At 43.5% G+C, this 18,110-nt stretch overlaps 1 protein-coding gene across 1 annotated transcript in view; it reads left to right on the forward strand.

Moving 5' to 3' along the window:
• The first annotated feature begins 1,493 nt into the window (after positions 1-1,493).
• Positions 1,494-18,110, forward strand: part of LOC123751258 (prolactin-releasing peptide receptor-like) — a 95,288-nt gene continuing 78,671 nt past the window's right edge. The window contains exon 1 of the mRNA XM_069314249.1: positions 1,494-3,544. Coding sequence (XP_069170350.1) covers positions 2,159-3,538 — 1,380 coding nt within the window. The 5' untranslated portion in view covers positions 1,494-2,158 and the 3' untranslated portion in view covers positions 3,539-3,544. The remainder of the gene's footprint in view (positions 3,545-18,110) is intronic.

The following is an 18,110-nucleotide window of genomic DNA, read 5'->3' on the forward strand; positions in this document are numbered from 1 at the left end:
CTAAAGTATAGACCAGTGTCCCTTGCATCTATCCCATGCAAAATACTGCAATACATTGCTCGTCTCACACAAGTAGCAGCTCCACATGCAGGGGACTTCCTATTAACAACCCCTAATACTGGCAACTGGCACAATTCTCACACCACACGCCCTCCGAATTGCTGTGGCGCGAAAAAGGATTATAGGAAACTTGAAGATTAAATTTTGTAATAGAATAGAATGAAAAAATCCTGCTTATCAAATTAGTCTGACAGAGTCATCAAAATAAGATAATTACAAATGAGTATAATTTCTCTTTTGTGTCAATCAGAAATATTTTAATACATTTCTTTACAAGGGACTAATGCTCAAGATGTAGAGACAGACGAGGAGAAAAAGAAACCCCTCTGAACAAGGAAAAGGAATGCCATACAGACAAGAAACAAAGGGTCATAGTTAAAGAGGATATATTAGGTTGGAGATAATTGACAGTGAGATTCTCCAGGGCTCTAATGCCCCTTTGAAATGTACATAAATGACCAAACAGAGGGAGTGAGCTCATATGTCAATGTTTGCAGATGATGAAAAGTTAATGAGAGTAAGAACTTTGGTGGAATGCAGAATTTAGCAAGAAGTCTTTTAACAAATTTGAGAAATGAACAGTTGTAATTATACATAATAATCAAATTGTTTCAGCAATTATATATAACACAGTAAATCCCACGCTGTCTTGAGAAAGCACTTTGTCATATATATGACAAAGTGTTTTCCCCATGACAAGGTTCTTAAAAGACTCTTTACAACCGCAGGAGAGCCTAAGTTTAAAGGTTGGTGAACATTAAATATCCCTGCTTGACGACCTGTTCCCTTTGACCCCATTAGGTCCCATTTGTGTACAAGCGTCAGCATAAACAACCCAGCGGGTTTTCTTCCTATTGGGGAGTGTTATACATGCTGCTACAGTGACATGTTCCCTCATAGAATAAGTGATGCTGCCCAACAAACGCGATTTTCGAACAAAAAAAAACTGTGTAACAGGGGGCACTGATGGAGAGAGAGAGAGAGAGAGAGAGAGAGAGAGAGAGAGAGAGAGAGAGAGAGAGAGAGAGAGAGAGAGAGAGAGAGAGAGAGAGAGAGAGAGAGAGAGAGAGGTTTCGACCCAGGAGAAGGGGTAGAAATAGTAGGATAGGTAAAAGGGAGGTGGAGGAGGGGGAAGAATGAGAGGGCATGACTCATGATCTAAGTGCTGGGTGGAGGTCAAAGGTCGCAATGGGTCACTGCATTGTGAAAGGAATATGTGTGTTTGTGTGTGTGTGTGTGTGTGCGCGTGTGCGTGTGTGTATGTGTGTGTGTGTGTTTGTGTGTGTGTGTATTCTAATTACTAACTAGTAATTCATTTAGCATCAGCGTGTTCATGCTATCGAATGATATCCAACTCTCAGCTGAAATGACGTCGTCAAGGATTGCGCGAGAAGGCAGCGACGTGCATGCGTAAACAACGACCTTATATACGCAGTGGCGTACGTCCCCTCGTTAGCATAGCATATGCATGCGTCGTGTGGCCCAGTGGTCGACGTTCCAGACTCGCAATCGTCGGGATCCCGTAATTAATTCCTCTATGCCGGACAGAAATGGGCGCGTTTCCATAGATTAGAAACCCAGGAGTTGGGCAGCTGTTGTGGGTTGCATCTTGTGGAGGGTCAGTTGTTTGACCAATGGGGGAGGATGGAGAATGAGCGTGGCAGGGGAAAGGGAGGAGCGTGGCAGGGGGGAAGGGGGAAATGGAGCATAAACAAGTTGGGTGGCGCTGGGCACCTCAGTCGCCCTTTAGACGCGTGAGGGGTTACACGCGCCGTCCCTCGCTCTCTCTCCTCGCCCCCAAACACACGCACACGCACACGCACCCAAGTGGCGGCAGGTGGCAACACTAAGTCTCTTCACCTCTCATGTTGAGTGGCACAGTGGGCATGATTCAGGCACTGTATCAGTGCCTGTCATGCATGTATGACAGTCAAACTCATCATCAGCTTGTGAGATAAAGATCACCTGTTGCATGACCAAATGGGTGACTCACGTGTGTCTGTGCAACATAGGTAACGTGTAACAAACAAACAAGTACATTTTGTCCATTGAACATGTGAACATTACTGGTTAGCCGGCAGTGTGTTCAGTGCGAATCATGACGATAAACAGTTCGTCGTCGTCGTGGGGCGTCGGAGCCCCCGCGTCGATACCCGCTAGCTATAGCCTCAACGACACGTTGCTCGTCGGAGGCTTCCACCTGGACGACAACGTCACGCTGGACGACGACAACGCCAGCTTGCCCTGGGACAACGCGACGACCCGTAACCCCAACATCCTCTCCTACCCCACGGCCCAAGCGATATTCTACATAGAATACCTCACCATCTTCCTGCTCGGGGTGTTCGGTAATTGCCTCGTCTGTTACGTCGTTTTCCGCAACAAGCACATGCAGAATGTCACCAACTACTTCATCACCAATTTGGCCCTGGCGGACATATTGTTGTGCGTGTTGGCAGTGCCCTTCACTCCTCTCTACACCTTCATGGGTCAGTGGATGTTCGGCCGACTCCTGTGTCACCTGGTGACTATGGCACAAGGCACCAGTGTCTACGTCTCGACCCTCACGCTCATGTCTATCGCCATCGACAGGTTCTTCGTGATAATCTACCCGTTTCGACCGCGTCTTCGACTGTCGATATGCTATCTCATAATCATTAGCATCTGGCTCTTCTCCATTTCGGCCACGCTGCCGTATGCGCTCTACGTCAGACAAGTGGAGTATCAGGACAGGTATTACTGCGAGGAGCTGTGGCCTTCAGAGTCCATCCGGCAGGTGTTTAGTGGATTCACCGCCATCATGCAGTTCGTCGTTCCCTTCATCATCATCCTCTACTGCTACGTGAAGATCTCCGTGCGCATGAACGAGCGCGTCAGGGCCAAGCCGGGGACCAAGAGCTCCAGAAAGGAAGAAGCGGATCGGGATCGAAAGCGCCGGACGAACCGGATGCTCATAGCGATGGTCACGATCTTCGGCACTTCGTGGCTACCAGTGAACGTGGTGCATCTGGTGGGCGACTACTACGCGCCGGCCAGCGAGTGGGGCTATTACAACCTGTGCTTCTTCATCACACACGTAGTGGCCATGTCTTCGACGTGTTATAACCCATTTCTTTACGCTTGGCTCAACGAAAATTTCCGAAAGGAGTTCCAGCTTGTGTTGCCTTGCTTCCAGCAGGCGCCTTCGAAGGACCGCGTGGGCCAGTGGCGCTCAGAGAGGACCTGCAATGGCAACGATACCCAGCAGGAGACCCTTCTGCAGCCAGGGGCCGGCGGAGGCACCGCTGGGGGCTCTATCAGATCCATGAGTCGCCAGGTCTCCACCACCCAGGAGAGTCCGGCTAAGGTGATGACACCAGCCACCGTGGAGAGTCACCCCATGACTACCTTCACCCAGGCGTCAACACACAACAACGGCGACACTCATGACCAGGCCGTACAGCCCCTGGTCAACGGAGAGGCCTCAGAGTATGTGTAAACACAGGTATGTCAAGGACAAAATTCATTTAATACCTAAATTTAAAATCTGTTTGATGTCTGGTGACGAGAAATCCGTCGTGTCCTAATTGCTGTAAACTTTAATTCGTCGGAAATGAAATGGCGATCGCTAACAATTCAACACCATTAAAATTTTTAATCCCGAAGGAGGATGAGAGGGGGCGGGGAATTCCTTTCATAAGCGCTCAGGACGGACTGAAACGCTCTCGCTTACACATATGTGGGGTTGGATTATTTCCTTTCAGCTCGTTATTGTAATTTATTTTCTTCATAACCCTTTAGAGGTCAACCGGAATTCGGATGCTTAACGTCTAATGACTGGTTTTTCTCCCAACATAATCCCCTCAAAAAAATATAGGTGATTAGGTTAAGTCTAAACAAATTCAAATAATATCAGGACAATAACACGGAAATACAATACAATATAACATAGAAAGTTATAAACAACAGAACTGCCTTGTTCTTTTTGGATTAAAATCATAATATCTTAGTCTCTATTTATGGTTAGAAACATCGTAAAAATAATTCCACACTACAAATATACACAATTTTAATCCCCCAAATATATATATATGAAAAATATAACGTAGGCTACATATTTTCATTAAAAGTTAAATTTCATTAAAAGAACTAGCATTTTTTTTACTATTAAGTTATACACGTTTCAACAAACATATAATGTAGGAGAAAATATACATATCTCTCTTGTATTAATTCACTAAAAAATATTACTATGAATAATAAATAATGATTTAGAGCCGTTTCCATAGTAAATGTATAGTTATTCTTGTTTGGTTTGTGAAAGGAAAAAGAAAAAAATATTTTTTCATATATATTTTTGGGGGATTAAAAATGTGAATATTTTTAATGTAGAATCATTTTTACGATGTTTCTAACCATAAAAAGAGACTAAGATATTATGATTTTAATCCAATAATAGTTAAATAAAATTTTCAGCCGTTGTTAACTAATGATTTTTAATTCAAAGATGCGCAATAAGAAGCGTCTATAAATTAGAAAAATCACTATGATTAACCAGCGGCATTTTACGCCACAAGCACCAGCCGGCAGCTTGCTCAACAGAAACCATGCACTGAGAGTTGAAAAACCAGAGCGTCAAATGGAAAGCTCTTTCTCATTCTCAAAATTGACATGTGCTGTTGACACAATCTGGTTGAGCATCAGCAAGAATCCTCTCCTGGTTCCCAGTGGGTTATCTCGGTAACTGTAGCAGCGTTTCTATGCAGTTCTCAGTTAACTCATCACTCGGTTTCTGTTCAGCAATCCAGTCACTGTGTCGTCGTTTCCAGTCAACTATTTTAGTCGTTTACAATTTCGTGTGTGTGTGTGTGTGTGTGTGTGTGTGTGTGTGTGTGTGTGTGTGTGTGTGTGTGTGTGTGTGTGTGTGTGTGTGTGTGTGTACTCACCTAGTTGTACTCACCTAGTTGTGTTTGCGGGGGTTGAGCTCTGCCTCTTTGGTCCCGCCACTCAACCGTCAATCAACAGGTGTACAGGTTCCTGAGCCTATTGGGCTCTATCATATCTACACTTGAAACTGTGTATGGAGTCAGCCTCCACCACATCGCTTCCTAATGCATAATGTGTGTGTGTGTGTGTGTGTGTGTGTGTGTGTGTGTGTGTGTGTGTGTGTGTGTGTGTGTGTGTGTGTGTGTGTGTAATTTTTCGAAATTTCCAGAGTTCTACTCCAGCAGCTTTGCCTGTAGTGAACCTTTCCTAGTGATTACATGGAAAGTGAAGCTGATTGTCATCGTGGCCTGAAGCAGTCACAACCATGTTGATCTGTCTATTGCAGCAAAAATATATTTCAAGTTCCCCCCTCTTGACAGCTTCCACTGTTGTTCCAGCGATACTTTTGTAATTTTTTTTATGCTGGCAGGAAATTGAACAGCCACAGGCCCCTATTGTTTGTTCTGTGTTCTAATTGAACTTTCGGCACCTTGACATTTCATGAGATGCATTTGACTCTTTCTATCGCATCTCTCACTTCAGAACGTTGCAAATTTTAATGTCCAGGATTAGAACATGAACTTCCAGTATTTTTCACGAGTATATTATATCTCTAGTCGAAGGAGTATAGTATGGGTTTAAGTCAGTTTCAGTAGTTTAAATGGTTGTTGACCAGACCACACACTAGAAGGTGAAGGGATGACGACGTTTCGGTCCGTCCTGGACCATTCTCAAGTCGATTGTGTGACTTGAGAATGGTCCAGGACGGACCGAAACGTCGTCGTCCCTTCACCTTCTAGTGTGTGGTCTGGTCAACATACTTTAGCCACGTTATTGTGACTCCTCGCCTGTTTAAATGGTTCATTTAGTGCTTGGTAGGTAGTCAAGGATCTTTGTACATTTTCCAGCTCTGCCATTTCGCCTATCTGGAAAGGGTGTATTTGAGGACCGAATAATATCCCATACAAGATAATACAACTGCTTTATGTTTTGAGTGATTTCATCATCCACCTTATCATTTGTCTGCCTGTTGTTCTAATGCCTTTGAAGTGATAACTTCAAGTGATAACTTTACTTCTGGTGCCTTCCCTTGTGATCTTTAATTATCAGATCTTCTGATATTATGATTTCAAGATCACTGACATTTCTGTCACTTCTGTTAATGAGATCCGACTTTGTCTTGTATCCTGTAATACTTTTAAGGTTTTCGTATGTCATATTCAGAAGTAATTGAAATCTGTCACTGTTGGGTATCGTAAATACTGGTGTTGTCTCCTGCAGCATGGAGGGTAGCTAACGTAGTCCAGTTTCAGTAAACAATAAAAAAATAACAAACAAAAATGTGGATGGTGGAGATACTCCGGGCATGTTAAACTTTTACTTAATTGGTTTAATACAGATATTGGAGAAGCTACTTGAAGATAAGAATATAAGAGCCTGAGGATAAATGAAACTGCAGAATTAATTAATACTTCCGTATTTAATAATACATATTCAAAAGGATGTATTATTATCCTTCTAGTATTATGTATGTATAATGGTGCCTCTGAATATGTATTATTAAATGCGAAAGTACTTAAGGAATTTCCTGTCTTAATCCTTCCTTCGTGGTCTGACACTGTCACATTGCTCATCACGTGTTAATTTCTTCGTGATTTACCCGAGTTTAACATATAATTCTATCTCTATATATTTGCATCTTTCCAAAACCAATTATAAAATCCATTTTAGAGTTCTTAAATCGATTCCGGATGAAGGTCTAATTGATACAGCTTTTAAGTCTTATCACACCATATCACTTTATTTATTTATTTTTTGTTAGCACGGGTACCTATTTTTTGTTACCCAGGTACCTATTTTAGCAGTAAAATAGGTACCTGGGTGTTAGTCAGCTGTCACGGGCTGCTTCCTAGGGGTGGAGGCCTGGTCAAAGACCGGGCCGCGGGGACACTAAAAAAAAAGCCCAGAAATCATCTCAAGATAACCTCAAGATAACGGGTTCCTAAGAGTTTTACGTGCAATCTTAAACTGCTATGATAAGCACGCAACACCTGGGCGCGACTCTCGCTCTGAGAAAATCAGAACCCAAGATCGATTTTCTACGCGATTTAGTCCCAAGCGGTGATTGCCAGCCTCCAGCATCCTCCCACACGTTGGAGATCAGATGATATTTTTCATCTCATGCCTCTCTCTCCCCATCCTCTACACCCACAGCCTCTCTCATCCTTCGCAGCCTTGAGGCATATTGATATTTTTTTCCATGCTTCCTTCCCTTCACAGCCTTGCAAGAACGATGGAGACAAACAGCGTCTAGATCTCATTTCCTTCGAATCAGTCCAAGCAACTCTTGCATCTTGTGGAGTCTTGGATGCTCCGTGAATCAGGCACGGGGTCAAGTTCAGGTAGATTTTTTGTTTTGTTAATACGTTTGCTTTTTTTGCGTTTATGTTATCGTGATTTAATGGCTTGTGTCCTCCTTCCGTTACGGAACGTCTGCTTGCTTTATGCTTCTTTGAGTTTGATGGAAGTGGGGATGATTGATGAAAAGAAGCTAAGAATATTTTTTACAGATAGACCCCTCTTTCTCACACACACACACACACACACACACACACACACACACACACACACACACACACACACACACACACACACACACACACACGATGCTTCCTGGGTGTGGGTGTGTGTGTGTGGTAGGGAAAAAAACATTAGGTAGTAACAGTTGATTGATTGACAGTTGAAAGGCAGGCCGAAAGAGCAGAGTTCAACCCCTGCAAGCACAACTTGGTGAATACACGCATGCACACACACACACACACACACACACACACACACACACACACACACACACACACACACACACATACACACACACACACACACACACACACACACACACACACACACACACACACACACACACACACACACACGGGCCTGGTAGCCTGGTGGATAGCGCACAGGGCCCGTAATTCTGTGACGCGGGTTCGATTCCCGCACCAGGCAGAAACAAATGGGCAAAATTTCTTTCACCCTTAATGCCCCTGTTACCTAGCAGTAAATAGGTACCTGGGAGTTAGACAGTTGTCACGGGCTGCTTCCTGGTGTGTGTGTGTGTGTGTATATGGTGTGGAGAAAAAAAAAGTAGTTAGTAAACTGTTGATTGACAGTTGATAGGCGGGCCGAAAGAGCAAAGCTCAACCCCCGCAAACACAACTAGGTGAATACAACTAGGTGAATACACACAAGTTAGAAAGGCGGGGTTCAAGAGCTAATAATTCGATTCTGCAGACACAAATACATAGTATGTACACACACATATACATACGCACACACATACACATACCACACACACACACACACACTCACATAAATTCCCCCACATACATAAGCCTTAATCAACTTACGTACATACCTATACGCACATAAAACCCAAACCAATCCACACACAGAAGCATCCACTCGCCCAAACACACAAACTCAATCAAACACATATTTGCTAATGACTCAAACATTAAGAAACTATTGAATACTGGAAGAAACTTCAAGATTTCCTGAATAACCCGAAGAAATGATACAAAAAGTGGCTAAATGGTACAAAAAGTGGCTACTAGAATTTAACTCAAGCAAGTGTAAAGTCATGGTTCTGAAACGGAATACAAGCTATCAACCGAGAGAGGAAACCCTCCTGGGACTGGATAACGCACTTATCCTTCTCCTGAATCCCACATCATGTGGCACATGCAAGGATTACCAACATAACTTCTGCTTTTTGAAATCTGAAAAGAGGAACTCTACAGCATCGGCTCCTTAACTCGGTAAACACAGAATGTCTCTGAAGTTTAGAAGGATGGCACCAGAGGAGCGAGAAATTAATTACGACGAAATTACATCGAATTAATTAAATTGAGTGTAAATTAATTACACCCAAGGAAATAAACCTCACTGTCTTCGAAAACGTAATAAATCAAGCGAGACATGATTACCACATACAAAATTCTCAGAGGGACCAGGCAGGATAGACAAGAACAGCTTTTGCAATATATGGTACGTGATAGAGTAGAGAATACAGTAAGTAGAATACACCAAGAGGTGAAGTGGTGGAGGCAGGCTATTAAATACATAGCTACAGATAAAGATATATAGCTCATTCGATTGAGAGGCGGGATCAATGGGCTGAAGCTCATCCCCCTTCAAGAATAATTAGTTAAATACTTTTATGTTGATAAGGTGAGTGTGTGTGTGTGTGTGTGTGTGTGTGTGTGTGTGTGTGTGTGTGTGTGTGTGTGTGTTTCAGAAAAACATATAAATGATATTTATATTTTTTCGTTTCGAATATATGTTACTTTGTGAATTCTCTTGATTCTACGGTAAATTAAAACGATGGAAAACACATTATGAAAAATAGTCACTAAATACTTGAAAAGTGGAGAGAGAGAGAGAGAGAGAGAGAGAGAGAGAGACTGAGAGACTGAAAGAAAGAGAGAGAGAGAGAGAGAGACTGAGAGAGAGAGAGAGAGAGAGAGAGAGAGAGAGAGAGAGAGAGAGAGAGAGAGAGAGAGAGAGAGAGAGAGAGAGAGAGAGAGAGAGAGAGAGAGAGAGACTGAGAGAGAGAGAGAGAGAGAGAGAGAGAGAGAGAGAGAGAGAGAGAGAGAGAGAGAGAGAGAGAGAGAGAGAGAGAGAGAGAGAGAGAGAGAGAGAGAGAGAGACTGAGAGAGAGAAAACCCAGTTTATGTGTTAATTTAAATTCCTGAGAAGAAAAATGTGAAAAAAATCACGAAACTGAACATATTTATTACCCACAAATTAGCATATTTCATGCACTGAAACGACCGGCAAGTGATAAGAAGATGTGATAAATTGTGAGGCATTCAAGGCTCACACACATACATACATACATACATACATACATACATACATACATACATACATACATACATACATACATACATGCAGATACATATGTCAGTGCTTATAGCCACCTGAAATATATTGATTCAATTCCTCCTTTGATTGAGGACCGGCGGGCCAGACTAACACCTGTAAGACGGGAATATGCAAATTATTTTTGTTGCTAGGACGTAGGAAAGAGCTAAGGTACACACACACACACACACACACACACACACACACACACACACACACACACACATGTTTAAAGTAGATTACGCTGCGTACCTAACCTCATCTGTCAGGAGAGAAATAGTTATTTGCCATTCCATCTAGAGAAACGAATTTGTTTTACCTCTGTACTCGGTCTATGGACGTATTCACCTATTTGTACACCTATATGTTGGTGTGGGAGTAAAGCTTCAGCTCCTGGCCACCACTTGTTGATCTTTAATCGACTAGTTTCAGGCACCGAGGCTTGTTCCACTGACTTTTCCCCGAGTTCTGATACTTCATTAAGTAAAATATAGTTTATTTTATTAAGCAAAATGTAGTTTAGTGTCCCAGTGGCCTATTAGAGACTAGCTACCCACGGTGTTCGTTTAATCTGCAGTTTTCATGCCGTAATCATTATGTCTGTCCACATTGTTGATAACTCCCTCTTTTATATCCATCATTCCCATCTTCCCTTCTGTCCACCGTATCCATCTGTCCTGCCCCCAGCATCTACCTCTCCTGCTCTCAGCATCCATCGTGACCATGTATACTTCCGCTCTCCTCGCCAACGATTTACGGGCTCGCCATAGCCCGTGCTACATGGACACTTCGTTCTGAGTAGCTATATCTAAAACAACAACAACAACAACTCGCCAACAGCGGGGTTCGGTTCCCTCTTAATCTTTCGCAGAATCTCTTGCCCTGACCCGGGATAAGTCTGGAGGAGTTTTCAATTTGCTGCCTCTCATTCTGCCACTCACCAAAATTTACTCATTGAAATGGGCTTGTAGAATCCTGTGCTAACTCATCTTAGTTAGATGAGTCTTTTAAGTTAGACTTCGAAGTTAATCTTCTAAGCTAACGACAGCTTAGTAGATCATATGCCTTCGAAGTTTTCGGCTGTATATCTTAATTTCATATTATAGTTTTTTCAATTTTTTAAATGGTGTTACGGCGATGGCAAGTCCTCTAACAACTATTAATTTGATGTCTTTTCCGAGTTCGTCTTGGGAGAAATCGCCAAAAAGAGGGATGAAATCGCCATGAGGGGATGAAATTATCAGGGGAAAGTGAAAAGTCATTACGACTATATAGCACTGGGAAGGGGTCAGGATAAGGATTTGGGATTGGACGGGAGGCAGGAATGGTGTCCAACCACTTATGGACGGTCGGGGATTGAACGCCGACCTGCATAAAGCGAGACTAAGTGGTTGGACACAAAATAAGCATGAATGACTGGCTGTGTGACTTGGGCCAAAGTGTTTGTTGAGTGAATGGTGCTAGCTATGAAAGGTACGGTGTACAAAGACCGTCTCTCCAAATCTCTTTTTTTGGTTTTTAAAATATATTTCATTGCTCCCATATTTCTCCCTCTTGCGTGTATTTTTCTTTCTATACTTCGTTTGTAGTGTTGTTCGGGTTTTTGCGACTAGGTACTGTCAATTGAACAATAGGCTGGACGGTCTCGCTTCCTGCAGGTCGGCGTTCAATTCCCGAACGTCCACAAATAGTTGGGGCACCATTCCATCCCCCACCCTTCGTCCCATCCCAAATCGTTATATGAGCCACCATGATCGAGCAAAGATATAGAGGTTTCGGGGTGTATGTGAATTAATCTATTTGGGATTTCAAGCTCGAGCTTCAGCTCTTGGGCCCCCAACTTAGGCCCCCTTAGACCCCCCCCTCTCCATTAGACAGCCTCCGGTTGTCTAATGCAATTATGTCCTGTTAACGTTTGATATTGTGGAAGACTTTGGCTTCAACTGCACATCACCTAGATTAATGCATCTTCCAGGTGGCCTTACGCTAAGGTAAGAAGTCTCAGCTGTGTCTCTTAGAATAAAGCCGTTTTGCTCTGTTGAACGGGACAGGTGTCCCTTGGAAGAACGGTACAGGTGTTCCTTGGAAGAACGGTACAGGTGTCCCTTGGAAGAACGGTACAGGTGTCCCTTGGAAGAACGGTACAGGTGTTCCTTGGAAGAACGGGACAGGTGTCCCTTGGAAGAGCGGTACAGGTGTTCCTTGGAAGAACGGTACAGGTGTCCATTGGAGAAACGGCGCAGGTGTGGAAGCCAACAGCCTCGTGAATTGCCATGATTACTATCCGGCTGTTTCCCCTTTTCCTCTTTCCCTTACTGCCCTGTTTCCCCCTCTCCCCCTTACTTCCCTGTCCCCTTCCTCTTCCTCTTACTGCCCTGTTCCACCCCCATCACACCTGTACTTCGGGCGAACATCTGTTTCCTCTCACATCTGCGCCAGGTGATTATATATGATGTGTGGAGGTTAGCCACAGGTGGTCTAACCAAGGGTAATTGGAAAGGGGGGGGGGAGGGGGTTGAGGTGTAGGGGGGGGAGATGGAAAGGGGGGAAGGTGGAGGGGCTGCCACGCGATGACCTAATTTAACTTTTTCTTATATTTGACAGGTGTTACTGGTGTTTATCTTAGCGTGTGTTGGTCTGTACGCAAAGAGGCGCACGCACACGCAAACACGCACGGTTGTCCTGCTGGGGGGAGAGAGAGAGAGAGAGAAAGAGAGAGAGAGAGAGAGAGAGAGAGAGAGAGAGAGAGAGAGAGAGAGAGAGAGAGAGAGAGAGAGAGAGAGAGAGAGAGAAGGGAGGGAAAGGGAGGTGATAGAAAAAAGTATGAATCCCTTTAATATTATATCCTACCCCCCCCCCCCGTAATCCCCACCCTTGTCATCCTATGGCAATAATTTTCCTCCTTTTCAAGACTATCAGGGGGCGTTGCCCCCCCCCCTTAATATCACCTCTCTCTCTCTCTCTCTCTCTCTCCCTTTCCTTCTATGGCAACATTGCACCCTCTCAGTCCCCTCTCTCCATGACAACTTACCCTTGGCTTCCTCTCACACCAACACTTCCCTTACCCTACCCTTCTCTCTCCCTCAAGGGAGGGGATCCACCCCTTCCATGGGTGTTTACAGCAATAATTCATAGATTATTGATCCGATTCACCCCAGCGTACCACCTCCAGTAAGTCCAATATTGACAGATACTCTCTCTCACCACCTATGCTGTTACCTCTTCTCTTCCTTCTCTTATCGGCCTTTCCCTTTTTCCTCTCATTCTCATCAATTTTCTATATTCGTCTTCTCTTCTCCTATACATATCTAGCTTCTTTCTCTCTACCTTTCTCATTCATATCATTTGTCTCCTTTTCTCTTTTATTTTATATTCATTTTTTTCCTTTCCCCCCTTTCTATGACTACGTCTTTATATCATATACCATAACCCTCCTCTCTTCTATCTTCATATATTCCTCTTCATCATATCTTCCTCTCCTTTCCTATTCCTCCATTTGCTCCTCTTCTCTTAGTCTAACTACTACTTCTCTCCCTTTCCTTTCCCATCGTCTTTCTTTTCTTTCTTCATTCTCTCTTTCTCCTCTCTCTTCATCCACCTCGTTCCCCCTCATTCGGCCCTTTCCAAACAAACTCTCTTCTGCTTTATTGGTATTGCTCTTCCTTGCTCTTGGAACCTAATTGGTTTCTTAATCTCGGTTGCACCATTGCCACAATCATTGCCACAATCATTGTCACAATCACTGTCACCATCTCAAGTCCAATTTTTAAAACAATTCCTGTTAAATTCCCTGCCGCAATCCCTTCAATAATCTATAGCACATCTAAGCCACGGTCCCTACTACAATCTCTTTCCCAATCCCCGCCACAATCCCCTGCCACAATCCCCTGCCACAATCCCCTGCCACAATATATCACAGCCGCATTCCCATCTGCGTCCCATCCTTATTGCAATCTCTTTTGCATCCCTTGCAGCATCCCTTGCAGCATCCCATGCAGCATCCCATGCAGCATCCCATGCAGCATCCCATGCAGCATCCCTTGCAGCATCCCATGCAGCATCCCTTGCAGCATCCCATTGCAGCATCCCTTGCAGCATCCCATGCAGCATCCCTTGCAGCATCCCATGCCGTATTTCCCATTGCAATTCCAGCCCAGTGATTGAAGGGGGACATTTACACAAGCTGGCTATTAACTCCACTTCAGATACGAAACCTATTCATCTTTCGTTCGAGTACGGCGGCTTTGTTGATGTTTATTAAACACATTATAAGCCTTGAAACGTCACATTCCATGGTTATTATTGCTAACAATAACCTGGTTATTGCTAACAATAACCTGGTTATTGCTAACAATAACCTGGTTATTGCTAACAATAACCTGGTTCGGAGCTCATCAACTGTCTAATAATGTAAACAAATCTGCCATGATTGAGGAGAGATGCACAGATTTCGGGCGAAGAGCTTAGTCTCCTCCGGTTGGCATCCCGTGATCTGTCAAGGAGCTAAGCGGGATTACACAGACTCTCACCGCCACGCTGGAGGCAGAATCCTCCTATCGAGGGGAGAGGGGGAGGGGGGATTTCAGCCATAGAGGATTTCTCTGTCTTTCCCTCCTGTTCCTCTGCTTTCTTTCTCCCTTTCTTTACCAGATATATATATATATATATATATATATATATATATATATATAGATATATATATATATATATATATATATATATATATAGAGAGAGAGAGAGAGAGAGAGAGAGAGAGAGAGAGAGAGAGAGAGAGAGAGAGAGAGAGAGAGAGAGAGAGAGAGAGAGAGAGAGAGAGAGAGAGAGAGAGAGAGAGAGAGAGAGAGAGAGAGAGCGTAGACACAGAAACACTTTAACATACACCAAACTCCGCGAGAGAGACATATACCAATTAACTCTGCAAGAGACAGAGACGTCAGAGACGTCAATTGTGTGAGAGATATGTCCCATCTTCCGCGCGCGCGAGCGAGAGAGGAACGCCAAGAGAAAATGAGAATGACAGGAGAAATATGAAAAAATATCATATCTTTAGCACATATCTCCCCTTAGGAAAACCTCGGGGGAGAAACCCCCCCCCCCCCAATCATCACATATTGTTCTCATCAATATGACGGATATTACACCTCAGCGTCCTCACATTCTGGTTGGCTAATCAAGGCAGTGATTCGATTTCCTCTTTAACCTGATTGGTTCACTAGATTTCGTACCGTGCACTTTCAGAGGCTTTTTTTCTGATTGGCTGATCACAGCTCGACTGAGTTAAGCTGTAGCTTTTAATTGGTGATCATGGTATCTATATTCTAATGTAGTTTTGATTAGTAATTGTAGTCCAGAATTAGAGTATATTTTAATACTATAATTTAATACCTATGTTGCAATTTTTATGTCGATTAATTGAGTTTGTGTAAAATAATTTCTACCGTTTTCCCCTCAATGCACCTTTCCCCTCCTTTCCCACCTTCTCATTCCTCTTCCCGTCTTCCTTTCCTTGTGTCTCTCTTCACCACATTAGAAAATAATTGTTCATTAAATTTCACCCATCTGTAGGAACTTCACCACTTCAGAAAGAACCAGAGAAAGAAAATTTGACTATATATTTAAAATTAATTAACAAAGCACGTCAAAATAAGAATTAGAAACAAAAGAATAGATTACCCTTCAAAACGAATCACGAAAAAACATATACAATAAAACACAGGCAAGAAAAACAAAAAATAAATTACTGAAAATAAATCTGATTTCCTTCCGAGTGAAGAAAGAAAGCAAAGATGAATCTTCAATTAAATTATAACGTCTTGAAAGTTGGGCCTCGTCAGTCAAGTCGGCCGGCAGGAGGCAATATAAAATCAAGAGAAATAAATGGGTTATCGCATTACAATTCTCGCCAGCGAAGACTTCCGGCTAACGAGAGCTTGACAGCTTCCCACCGGTGATTAATCTTGGCAGCAGTGTCGTTCATCTCCAGCTTGAGGTGTCAAGAAACCGAAAACCATATTTTTCTAGCTAGAAAACACTCAAACAGATATATATATATATATATATATATATATATATATATATATATATATATATATATATATATATATATATATATATATATATATATACATATATATACACACACACACACACACACACACACATTTAATTCACCTGGGCCTCACAGCACATACCAGAAAAGCTGCCTCTGGCCAGCCTACCTTGGGGGGGATTGGCCAGTCTGTGAGACTTTTTTTCAGGCTGTGAGGGCACCTGTGAGCTTGTTTTCGTAGCCTGCAGGCCATCACAGCCTGGCTGATCCGGTAACTTCAGAGAAAACTTGTCCAGTTCTCTTTTGAAATGCTTTCAACGTTGCTCCAGCGATATTTCTTAGATTTGTTGGCAACAACAGCTGTAGTGGCAACAAGAGCTGTAGCAACAACAACAGCAGCTGTAGCAACAACAACAGCAGCTGTAGCAACAACAACAGCAGCTGTAGTGCCAACAACAGCTGTAGCAACAACAACAGCAGCTGTAGCAACAACAACAACAGCTGTAGCAACAACAACAGCTGTAGCAACAACAACAGCTGTAGCAACAACAACAGCTGTAGTGGCAACAACAACAGCTGTAGCAACAACAACAGCAGCTGTAGCAACAACAACAACAGCTGTAGCAACAACAACAGCTGTAGCAACAACAACAGCTGTAGCAACAACAACAGCTGTAGTGGCAACAACAACAGCTGTAGCAACAACAACAGCAGCTGTAGCAACAACAACAACAGCTGTAGCAACAACAACAGCTGTAGCAACAACAACAGCTGTAGTGGCAACAACAACAGCTGTAGCAACAACAACAGCTGTAGCAACAACAGCAGCTGTAGCAACAACAACAACAGCTGTAGCAACAACAACAAGAGCTGTAGCAACAACAACAACAGCTGTAGCAACAACAACAACAGCTGTAGCAACAACAACAACAGCTGTAGCAACAACAACAACAGCTGTAGCAACAACAACAACAGCTGTAGCAACAACAACAACAGCTGTAGCAACAGCAACAGCTGTAGCAACAACAACAGCTGTAGCAACAACAACAACAGCTGTAGCAACAACAACAACAGCTGTAGCAACAACAACAGCAGCTGTAGCAACAACAACAGCTGTAGCAACAACAACAGCAGCTGTAGCAACAACAACAACAGCTGTAGCAACAACAACAGCTGTAGCAACAACAACAGCTGTAGCAACAACAACAACAGCTGTAGCAACAACAACAGCAGCTGTAGCAACAACAACAGCAGCTGTAGCAACAACAACAACAGCTGTAGCAACAACAACAACAGCTGTAGCAACAACAACAGCTATACTGACAATAGAAGATCTAGGATAAAAAAAAGCTGAAAAAGCTGAATCACGCCCTAGGGTTGAAATGAACACATCAGCAACCAAAACAGATCCACAGGTGCAGCAACAGCATAGCAACAGCAACAACGGTACCAACAACAATAACACCTTTGTATGACTCGTTACATAAAACAAAAGTAGGTACAGCAAGAGAGGGGGGGGGGGGTTGCTGTACCTACTTTTGTAGATTAATTGTTTTACTGTTGCTACGAGTAGAAGTAGAAAGGGTGATAATGTCTCTCTCTCTCTCTCTCTCCCTCTCTCATTACTCTCAGTCTCCTCCTCCTAATCTCACAAAAACCCCTCCCCGAGCCCCACCCCCTCCTCCCCCCTCCTCTCTCACAACCCCACCCCCTCCTCCCCCCTCCTCTCTCACAACCCCACCCCCTCCTCCCCCCTCCTCTCTCACAACCCCACCCCAAGCACCCCCTTACTCAAATAATGACGGTAATCCGTGTTCCACTTCGACACTGGGCCTCTCTGGTCTGCTAGCTTCCCTCAGGGCTAAAGACGTTTATTTCTCTTCCGTTTCCCGTCCCAGATTGCTGTCTACATCTTCAAGACGGTCTTCGGGCTTGGGGGGAAGAAGGAGAAGAGGAGTCAGAGCCCTTTTCTTAGCGTTCTCTGTTGCTTCTTTTCTTCTCCTTGTGTTGTATTGTTAGGCTGATTTAGGACCTTTCATCTTGTATTTACTTTATCTTTGAATAACAAATTATTGAAGCCGTTTGATGGGATTGAACTCTCGTTTTT

This window comes from Procambarus clarkii, chromosome 78, assembly GCF_040958095.1.
Source record: "Procambarus clarkii isolate CNS0578487 chromosome 78, FALCON_Pclarkii_2.0, whole genome shotgun sequence".
NCBI classification, from domain to species: domain Eukaryota; kingdom Metazoa; phylum Arthropoda; class Malacostraca; order Decapoda; family Cambaridae; genus Procambarus; species Procambarus clarkii.